Source organism: Aotus nancymaae, unplaced genomic scaffold (assembly GCF_030222135.1).
Source record: "Aotus nancymaae isolate 86718 unplaced genomic scaffold, 86718_ANA_hifiasm-v0.15.2.pri h1tg000338l, whole genome shotgun sequence".
NCBI classification, from domain to species: domain Eukaryota; kingdom Metazoa; phylum Chordata; class Mammalia; order Primates; family Aotidae; genus Aotus; species Aotus nancymaae.
Window position 1 is genome coordinate 151,798 of NW_026988753.1, and position 12,040 is coordinate 163,837.

General features: G+C 37.8%; 1 protein-coding gene across 12 annotated transcripts in view; it reads right to left on the reverse strand.

Annotated features, from left to right (window-relative positions):
- LOC135273162 (centrosome-associated protein ALMS1-like) overlaps window positions 1–12,040 on the reverse strand; it is a 169,412-nt gene that overhangs the window by 135,838 nt on the left and 21,534 nt on the right. For all 12 annotated transcript variants that reach the window (XR_010340991.1, XR_010340994.1, XR_010340993.1 and 9 more), the window contains exon 3: window positions 7,483–9,347. Coding sequence is in view for 7 of the 12 variants with exons in the window: in XM_064372073.1 (XP_064228143.1) it covers window positions 7,483–9,347 (1,865 nt within the window). In the remaining 5 variants the exon portion in view is untranslated. The remainder of the gene's footprint in view (window positions 1–7,482; window positions 9,348–12,040) is intronic.

Below are 12,040 nucleotides of genomic sequence, written 5' to 3' on the forward strand. Positions count from 1 at the left end.
CATCTCATGAACCCCATAAACAAATACACCTACTACGTACCAACAAAAATTACGGAAGAAATTTCTACAGTCACCCTAATCTTTAGCAATCACCACCCAGAGCAGTTAATAGCCACCCACATCAAGATAAGACCACCACCAGCAAAAAGTAAGTCACTGAAGGTTCAAATGATCGTTAGCATTTTTAGGCAATAAGAATTTTTAAATTAACGCTATTTAGACATAATGCTATTATACACTTAAGAGTACAGTATAGTGTAAACATAACTTGTATATGCACTGGGAAACCAAAAAATTCATGTGACCTGCTTTATTGCAGTGGTCTGGAACTGAACCTGCAATATATCTGAGGTATACCTATAAACCTTTAGGCTTAAAAAGCTCAGCAAATGCCTAACAAGATGTACCAAAGAAATCTATAACTAAAAAAAAAAACCAAGACATTATATTCAAAAGACACATGCACACACTTTTACGGCAGGACAATTTGCAACTGCAAAGACATAAAACCCTAAGTACCCATCAACCAACAAGTAGAGAAAGAAAATGTTGTATGTATACACCATGGAATACTACTCGGCCATAGAAAAGAATGAAATAACATCTTTTGCATCAACTTGGATGGAACTGGAGGCCATTATTCTAAGAGAAGTAACTCAGGAATGGAAAACCAAATATTGTATGTTCTCACTTATAAGTGGTAGCTAAACTATGAAGACGCAAAAGCATAAGAATGATATAACAGACTTTGGGGACTGAATGGGGAGGTTGAAGGGGGCTGAGGGACAAAATACTACATAGTGGGTAAAGTGTGTATACTACTTGAGTGATGGGTGCACTAAAATCTCAGAAATCACCACTAAAGAACTTATCCATGTAACCAAAAACCACCTTTACCCCAAAAACTACTGAAATAAGAAAAGTACTGCCAATCCAATCACGTGATCCATTTAAAAATCAATTAACTGGACTTCATCAAAAGGGAAAAACCCCTGTTCTTTGAAAGACTTTGCTAAGAGGACAAGAAGACAAGTCACATACTCTGAGGAGATATTTGCAAATAACATATCCAGAAAAGACTCGTATCCAGAGTATATTAAGAGCTCTCGAAATTCACCAATAAAAAGCAAACAACCCTGTTTAAAAAGGACTTCACCAAACAGGATGGTAAATAAGCTCTTGAAAAGGTGTTCATAATAATTAGCGATTATGGAAGGACATGCAAATTAAAACTATGTTGAAATATCACTGTACAACTATAAAAATGGCTAAAATATTTTGACAACTTACACATTGGTGAGGGTATGGAGTAACCAGAATGTTCACCCACTGCCAGTGGGAATGCAAAATGATACAGCCACTCTGAAAAACTAGTATTAGTTCAGCTCTGAATAATTCTTACAAAGTTAAATATACACATACATAATTCAGGAATCCTCTTCCTTAGTACTTACTGCAGAGAAACACAAACCTGTATATAAATGTTTACAGCAGTTCTAATTTTAATGGCCCCAAATTAGAAACAATTCAAATATCCTTTAAGGAGTGAATGGATAAACAAATTGTGGTAATCTGTACAATGGAACTGTAATATAAAAGAGCAACAAAAAGGCACTACCAACGCACACAAGATGGATGTGTCAAATGCATTTTGCAAAGCAAAAAAGGTCAGATCCAAAAGACTGTTACATATTTTATGATTCCATTTGTGTGACATTCTAGAAAGGCAAAACTCTAGGGAAAAAAAACAGACCAGGGACTGCCAGGAGCAAGGGGTCAGGGGAAAGACTGTCTCTAAAGGAATGGCATGGGGGAATTTTCGGAATGATGGAACTGTTCATATGAAACTGTGGCAATGGACAGAACTGTAAAGCACAGAAAATGATGTTTATAAGTATGTACTTTATATATATATATATTTTATTGCACTTTAAATATGTACATTTTTAAAAGTCAACCAGGATATGAAGCAAAGACGGAATGCAGAATGTGATTAATGAATCTAACTACATTATAAATGAATCACGTATTCACACTGAAGAGTATGGGGAAGAGAGATGCTGACTTAAACTTTAGCAAACAGCATTTTTGTCTAGATATTTTAATGACAAATTCAAAACTGCAAATAAACACTGTACTCTAGTTGCAGAATTTGTTTTTCATGTGGGTATGGGCTAGGAATTCTGAAACTGCTTTATTTATATCCTAGAGTAAATACAGATAATGAGAGCCAGTTTTATCGCTATTAGAGACAGAAGTTACAAGTAAAGAAAGGGGAAAGGAAGAATCAACCCTGTAGATCTGTACTGGAGTCAGAGGTATCAGTACGGACTCATGATTTAACACACATACACACAAGATTAAAAGATACAGCTATGAATATACACATAAGTTATCATATCTACTATATTTCTTAGCTTTATTCACTGAGAAACGCTACACACAGTGACATCCCAGCACCAATGAGCATGCCAGGTACTTACATCTTGCTTTCTAAATACTATTCTCCTTCCTCCCTTGACAGAAAAGGTTTTTTGGCTGGGCGTGGTAATCTCAGCATTTTAAGAGGCTGAGGAGGGCAGATCACTTGAGGTCAGGAGTTCAAGACCAGCTTGGCTAACATGGTGAAACCCCATCTCTACTAAAAATACAGAAAATTAGCTGGGTGTGGTGGCGCACACCTGTAATCCTAGCTTCTCAGGAGGCTGAGGCAGGACAATCACGTGAACCCAGGAGGTGGAGGTTGCAGGGGGCAGAGATCGCACCACTGAACTCCAGCCTGGGAGACAGAGCAAAACACTGCCTCAAAACAAAACAAAACAAAACAAAACAAACAAAAAACAGAGGGTATTTTAATCAAACAGTTGATTCTGGGTCTGGGGTACAGTACAGAAGCCAACCTGAAAGTGCTCTAAATAGCTAAAACAAGAATTTGAGCAACAAAAAAGTAATAGTATATTATAAATGAATCACCTACTCATGCTGAAGGATGAGTAGGTGATTCATTTATAATACAGTTATAATCCAAAGGATGAAATAAACACTCATGAGTCTACACTAATACAAATAAATAACCTAGGGTGGAATAAATGAGGGAAGAACAATTCTCCTTACAGAAGAATTCAAAATAACAAATGTAGAAGAGATGAAAGACATAAAAGAATTAAAACACCAGAGTAATAACTGCTATAGCCAAGACCCACTCATGAATGCTAAAATTACTAGTCAACGTTTAAACAGGTTATTTGTGTAGTCTAACAAAATATCCCTCAAAAGTTTGGTATCTCCAAAGGAAAAACAGTAACTTTACAGTGGAGAATCCCAGCAGATACCACTTTAGCCAAGTAAGCAAGGTTAACATCACCAGTAATGTATATCAACATAATGTGCTCTCCATTGTGACGTATTGAGAATGCATAACGCTAGTCTAAACTTGAAGCATCAAACAATGCTAAATTGAAGAAGCTTCTTGAAAATAACTGATTAGCACTCTTCAAAGTGTCATGGTCACGAAAGACAAGGAAAGACTGGGAAAGTGCCACAGATTGGAGGAGCCTAAGACGTGACAACTAAAATGCAAGATGGAATCCTGGGGTGGATCTGAAACAAAAAAAGGTTCATTTGTGGAAAAACCTGGTGAAATCAATGTTAGACTATATATAGTTTTATTTTATACCAAGAATAGTTTATTTTGATAAATATTTTATGGTTATGAAGTTATGGTAAGACATTAACATAAATGAAAGCTTCAGTAAAGGTTACATGGGCAAACTCTAAGATATCCCCCAATGACATCTACCTCCTTGTATTCAGGACCTTGTGTAACTGCCAACCCTTGGGTGAGAGCTGCAGACACTGACTTATTTCTGTTGAAGAGAATGCGGCAGAGGTGATGAGATGTCACACCCAAGGGTAGGCTACAAGAAGACTGTGCCTTTTGCCTTGGGCACCCTCTCCTACCCCTCACTTCCTCACTAGGTGTCATATTATGAGTGCCTTACAGAAGCAAAAAGCCCATGTCTCTGGCCAAAGCCATGGCCATGTGTGGAAGCACATCCTCTCAGGAAAGCCCTGTGAGAGAACTTAAGACAGAAGTACCCAAAAGAGATACATTTAGATTTTTGACCTACATACATTTTCAGATGTTTATTAAGTTGCTACATTTCAGGGTAACATAATACATAGCACTACATAATTAATACAGGAACTCTTGTGCTACATCTACAACTCCTCTGTAAGTCTAAAATTATCTCAAAAAGAAAACATTTAAATATCTTTTATCTATATATACTTTATATTTTACACATATATACTTTATAAGTATTTTATACATATATACTTATATATATGTTTTATGCATCTGTGTGTGTTTGTGTGTAGTTTGAATTATTTATGGACTGTGGAGTTCAACAAACCTAGGTTCAAATGTCACCTCCAATGCTCAACAGCCATGTGATCTTAGGAAAACATTTTCTCTTAAGTCTCAGGCTTTTAAAATCCAAAAGTGAGGTGATAATATCTATTTCTGATTATTATACTAAGTATAAAATAAAATAAGCATCCACTACAAATGTACACGCTGAACAAATGGCATTATTGTTAGTTCATCTAATATACATGTATATATGTTATGTATATAAACATATATACATATATGTATATATAGTATATATAGTATATAATGTATACTATATATTTGCATATATACATATGTATGTATATATAGTATATACATGTATACTATATATAGCATATGCTATATATACAACATACATGTATACTACATATACATGTCTACAATATATACAATATATACATATATGTATATATTTATATACATATATGTACATAATATATATACTTATATATAGTATACTGTGTGTGTATGTATAGTGTATACACACAGTATACTATATATAAGTATATATAGTATTATACATGTATACTATATATACACGTATATACAGTGTATAGCATAAATACATATATACTAATGTATATATAGTACACATGTATATACCATAGATACATATATATGAATACAAACATATATAGTATATATTACATATAATGTATATTATAGATATACACATATATATTGTTAGATGAATAATAACGCCATTTGTTCAGAATGTATATTTGTAGTGGATGCTTACATCATTTTATACTTAGTGTAATAATCACTTATGTATGTATACATATATATGTATACATACATATATAGCATATGATATATATGTATGTATACATATATATGTATATATACATATTATATATGTATATATACACATATAATATGTATACATATATACATATATGTATACATTATGTATATATACTATATAATATATAGATATATGAATATTATATATTTACATATACATAATATATATACATAAGACATATTTATATATAAATATATATACATATATAATATACAAATACATATAAATATACAAATATAAATATGTATATATATACTTATGTAAATATATATTTTAGTACTATGTGCATATATACATTAATTAGTACATTTATAATGTATAATATATATTATGTATACTATACATGTATATATACATAATATACAATCTATAGATTATATGACGTAGACATAATATATGTAATCTATAGATTATATATTATAATATATATTATATATAATTGTATATATAAAATAATTATATATTTGATCATAATTATATAAATATATTACAATATATTATAATGTATAATTATATATGCTATATTATATATTATATTATGTATATATTAGATATAATATATAGATTATATATTACACATATATCATACATAATATACAGATTATATGTTATGTATATATCATATAATATATAGATTATATAATGTGTATATATAGTATATATACTATATATACATTATACAGTATACATATACTAAATGTATATACATATATAGTATATATAATATGTATACATATATAAATATATATGTGTAATCATGTATTATTTTCTCCTCATTCATAGCTTTATCTGATTTTTAAGGTATGCAGTTACAATAGTTTGGCATTTAACCTTTGAAGAGTTGGTCCCAGCTATTCGAGAGGCTGAGGCAGGACGATAGCTTGAACCCAGGGGGAGAAGGTTGCAGTGAACGGAGATCACACCCTGCACTCTGGCCTGGGTGACAGAACTAGACTCTGTCTCAAAGAAAAAAATTTTTTAAAGGTATCAGTACTGATCTCTTATAGCACTCTACTATTTATAACATTGAAATCAGAGATTTCCCTTGTTTTTGCCCCAATCTACTATCTCAATCCCTAACTTTCAGAGCTGTAAGGGATTTTTCAGCATTCTACCCCTTTCCTTCTACATATGAGTGCCAAAGATATTGAATAAGTTATCCAGCATCGTGACTGGAAGAAGAGTTGGAAGTAGGGGTCAAATTCTAGGACAGAGTACTGGGTAGGGGAATAAGACCTTGCTTTGATTAAACAGACTGCATTTGAATGCCTTTTCTCCTACCTACAAACAATATCTTTTGGCACAAGCAGCAGTCAGTATCTCCACTTCCCGGTAGGAAAATAGAGATCTCATCACCTGCTTAATAGGATCATCATGAGAAGTAAGACAGCAAATGTAAGTTCCTCATTGCCATGACTCACTGCCACAACTACTACCGCCTGTGGATGATAAATAAACATTTCTCTCTTCCTCCTTTCCAAGCCCAGTGCTCTCTACTGTGGTATGATGTCTCTTCAACTATAAGGTAAAATATTAAACATACAGGTAGTTCTGTTTCACCATACTGTAAAAGGCTCATTAAAGTCAAACTGAATTAATGGCAAAGTGCTAAAATTAGGCTGAATAATATAAATCTAATGGACTTACCCCTGAATTGGGTTTCCTTTCCTACAATACACTATGAAGTGGGGCATCATATCAGGGAGCACATTATGTTGTCTTACTGGTGATGCTAATCATCATTTGACTAAAGTGGTATCTGTCAGGATTTTCCACTGCAAAGCTATTTTCTTTGTAAATGCTAAATATTTGAGGGAAGTCATGAAATGGAACCCAGAGCTGGAGAAGACAGAAAGGGAGAGAGGGGAGGAGAGAGGAAGAGAGAGAGCAAGCAAGCCCCCATATACGTGTGTGCAACCTCCAAAGGAGACCTTCAGCATATGTCCAACACAGTAAATAAGAAGCTAGTAATTGTATCATTGGATGATCAAAGATTTTTGCAAAGTCATTCAATTTTTTAAAACACTTGATGTCAAGTCTTGCCAAAAACCCTCTGAAAGTATAAACATGTTACTGTCATATGTTCTCTTTTACTTAACATATTTATTCCTTGAAAGACTTCTAGTAATTAGTCAGACACAACCTCCACTCAGAGAAATCACACAGCCTTCCCTCCAAGAACCAACATTTGCTTAAGTATTTGAAACCCTTCATCATGAAGTCCATCCAGCTTGCTTTTTATCACAATGAGACTCACCGATCTGCAGATACCGGAGTCCCCTCTGGATTGGAATGTCCTTCGAAATCTGAAATGTTCACCTGTATTTGCCTTGAGGTTACTATCTGGCTATTTTGAGAAGGTATGGTTTTCAAGTCCTGAGTAATAGTGTTACTGTCTGGAAGAGAAGGCTGTACAACTTGGAAATCCAGTGAAGATTTAGGTCCTAGAAAACCTAAAGCTTCTTGATCCTGTGCTACAGGTTTACTGGTCAGTAATTTGGAGGTTGGTTCCAGTGATCTCGAAGATATAGTAGGTAAGTCAAAGTTAAACTCACTATTTATCCTTGCTTTAGAAGCAGCATCCAATGAATAAAATCTTTTATCTAAAGTTCCACTATCCAACTTGGAAGAAGTCTTGGGACAAAGAGTTACACAAACACAAGAAAGTGCTTTTCTATTTGAAGGAGGAGTAGATGCAGATGTTGTTAATGTACAGCGATTTGGGGGTGACTGGGAGACAACATTATTGAACTTGGCTTCAACATTTATAGTAGAAATGTGTGACTTAGGCTTCTGTTGATTATTCTTTTCTACTACACAATCCTGACCTTGAGGAAGGGGGAAATGGTGTTTTCTCATTTGGTCATCTACACCTGGCGCTTTACTTTGACATCGTTCAAGAGAAATGGGAGAAGGAAGGTCTGAAGCTACAGAATCCTGACCTTGAGGAAGGGGAGAATGTTTTTCTCTCATTTGATGATCTACATGTGGGACTCTGCATTGTTCAAAGAGTTCTCGTTGTTCAAGAAAAATGCAAGAGGGAAGGTCTGGAGCTACATAATCCTGATGTTGAGGAGAGGGAGAGTGGTGTTTCCTTACATGGTGATCTGCATGTGGGGCTTTGCTTTGTTCAAAGAGCTCTCGTTGTTCAAGAAAAATGCAAGAAGGAAGATCTGGAGTTATAGTTACATTCTTCTCTTTTACTCCTAGTCTGGAACTCGATCTGCTTACTCCTAGGGTGGAACTTGGTCTGCCCCTGCTAATAAGGGTATGGTTATCAGAAATTTGAATTTCCTTGACATTGCCAGAATCTGCAGTGGTACTGGGTTCACAATGACTGCCTGTAAAATCTGATCTTTCTAAGGGTTTTTCTTCTTGAAGAGAATGCTCAAAATCAACAGATAATTTTTGGCTTTGCCTTCTACCTTCTGCTAAAATAGTCACTTCTTTATCTGGTGAATTACTTTGCATTTTAAATGATGAAGGGCAAGAGGTTTTCTGCTTAAGCTCTCTAGGAGGATTCTGGTCTTCAGTGAAATGAGAATTAAATATCCCAACAGATGCTCCAGTACACTGGCTACCTTCAGTGACACCAACCTTAACAACAGAGGAATCGGAAATGCCTTTAGAATGTCGGTGAGATGAAAAAGTAATGGAGGTAGTAACATTTTTCATGGGTTCTGGGGATGGCATTTGTGATGAAGAATGAAAATCCACTTCTTTAGGTGGCACAAAAGCAGGTTCTACTAATTCTGACAGCCAAGGGTCCATCTTTTCATGGAATGGCATTCGAAGACCTTTGCTGATTTTGAATTCATCAGGTATAAAGTTTTGAAATGGGGAATGACTTTTTAACTGCAAGGAATTCCAAACTTTGAAATGGGAGTCGTTCTGGTCTAAGGATGCAGGAAGGCTGACATGCCTGGCTCTGCATGATGATGGGCTCTGCCATCCTCTGGTCATTTCTGAGGGTTCAGCAGATCTGAAAACACAAGGGTGGCTATCTAGTTGTGCTTGTTCAGAAGTTAGAGTCCGGAAACATCCTTTTTCATGGCTCTGAGTAATAATATGACTACATACAGCTTCTGGCTTGCATCCAATTCCCCGTGGACTCTGTAAACCCTAGAAGATAGAAACAATCAGGGTCTTACTTGAAGCAGTCCAAGTAGTTATACACAAGTCAGTTTTATACTCATGCTAAGACTGGACCATGAAGGTCATGTCACTCCTTTATAATGTAACAGGCCAAAGAGTACAGCAAGAAAAAAGACAGTTAACTACAGAATAAAATCACTAACAATGATTAAGACCACTCAGAGAGTTGTTCCAAAAATTTTCCACAAAGTAAACACCAAAGATTACTATTGTCCACCAGTAAGTATTCCCATCTTAAGTAATAGAAATCCCTTATTCAAATTTTGGCAGGCTATATAGCCACCAAATGAGAGACATTTCCTATTTCTTCTGCAGCCACTTGTGACCACATGACTAGGTTGAGGCCAATGGGATATGAACAAGAGCATCAAGTACAACTTCTGCTTCCTGTCCTTAAAATCAAATTCTTGACCTGCATGCTCCCCCAATATCACCACCACTATCATCACTATTTTTCTCACCTGCTGAAAATAAGAATGTATGGAACGACCTTGGAAGTCATGCGTAAGGACAGCTTAGTTTTCCAGTCAGCTTGGGTCCCTAGATGATACCAAGGGCAGAGCTCACTTTCCTAACATGAACAATGACATGAAAAAATAAAATTCTACCTTATTTGAGCCACTGTATGTTTGGCGATTACAGAAGCTTGACCTAGATCCTAATATTTTACCCCTAAGAAGAAGGGAGAAAAAAAAACCAAGATCTCGTTTCCTGAGGCATAGGACCCAGTACTCAAAGCTACCATACATGTAACATTTTTTGAGGTTTCTGTTTTACCTATAAAGTCATTATAAGTTGACATTCTATTTGATGATATAGCAACATCTGATTTCACATAAAAATATTCTCAATTATGCTGCATCTCCCCAAGTGATTGAGTAGATGTGCTTTTGATGGCAGCAGCATCCCATCTTCAGTGGCTGCTGCCATGATGCCAGCTACAGTGGGGGAGGAGCAGCTGGGGATGCTTGCTCTACTGAGCTGGTGGGAGTGGAGAACAGGCAGAAGCCCCACTCCCTTCTGAGTTGGAGGGGTGGGAGCCCCACCCTCATAGGCACAGCTGCAGCCACCCAGACACAACTGTGGACCCAGGCACCCTTGCGCACTCGGGGATCTGGGAATTCCCCCTGCCCCCTACAAGCTCAGAAGTGCCTGCTCCCACTGCCTGGCCTCTCCCCACTCCTGATCCCCACTCCAATGTCAGAGCAAAGTGGAGGTTGAGCCCAGGCACTGTTGTGACCCAGCCAGGTGTGCACATAGTTTGGGCAGCGCTTACATGCCAGCCCCTGCCACCTCCATCTCCTGCAGACACCGGGCACAAACGAGCACAGGAGGGAAGCTGCAGGGGGCAGGAGGGCTGAGGGCAGCTCACAGTGGGTCTGCAGGTACCCCTTGACATGAACAGCCTGGGTAGCACAGGCACCACAGATAGCAGAGTGATGGCAGATGGGTTCCTGGGCAGAAAGGGGCAGGTCACTGGTGAAGCCGACCTTTAAGCCAGGGATGGCTTAAAGGGCTGCCAGTTCCAAGGACAGGAGTGAGAACTTATGGTGCTTTTTCTGGGCCTGTCCATGGACCAATTGGCATACACCTCCTCCCCTCTAAAGCCCATGAAAACCAAGGACTCAGGACGATCCAAGATGGCTGAATAGGAACGCCTCTGGATTGCAGTTCCCAGTGAAAACGCAGAGGGCGAGTTCTAAACGAATTTTTACTGCCCATAGACCAGGAGATTCCTGGGCAAAAAAACACCATGAGTCTCCAGCGTGGCTGTTTCAGCTGGCACAGCAGGTCTCTGTACCAAAACTCACACAAATCCGGGTGCCATCTCAACTGGCAACTGGAACACCTGGAAGACAGAGTTGCCCGTTCAACTGAAAAAAAAAGGGGGGCTGAAACAGGGAGCCAGGTGATCTGGCTTGGCCAGTCCCACCCCCACAAAGACCAGCGATCTGAAATGCTCTGGATTGAGAGTTTCACAGCAAGCACAGCTGGACCGGAACGGTCCAGCTCTGTGGGGGGAAGGGTGTCCGCCACTACCGAGGCAGTCCGCCATTACAGAGATAGTCGGCCATTACTGAGGCACACCGCCATTACCAAGGATGTTCTAACTATACCCCTATAAACAAAACAGCAAGGAAGTTCACCCAGCAGCTGGGCAGAGCCCACGGCAGCTCAGCAACACATCTGCTGGCAGACTATGACTAGGCTACCTCCGCACTGGGCAGGGCATCTCTGAAAAAAGGAAAAAGCACAACAGAAACTTATAAATAAAGCCTCACCTTCCCAGGACAGAGCACCTGGGAAAAAAAGGCAGTTGAGTTTCGCTGCAGCAGACTTAAATGTACCTGCCCAGCAGCTCTGAACAGAACAACAGAGCTCACAGCTCAGCACTTGAGCTCCTATAAGGGACAGATTGTCTCCTCAAGCAGCTCCCCAACCCCTGTATATCCAGAGATACCTCATAAAGGAGACCTCAGGCTGACATCTGGTGGGTATCCTTCTGGGACAAAGATAACAGAAGAAGAAACTGGCAGCAACTCTTACTGTTCTGCAACCGCTGCAGGTGATCCCCAAGAAAGCAAAATCTGGAGTGGACCTCCAGCAGTCCTACAGAAGAGGGGTCTGACTGTTAGAAGGAAAACTAAGAAACAGAAAGA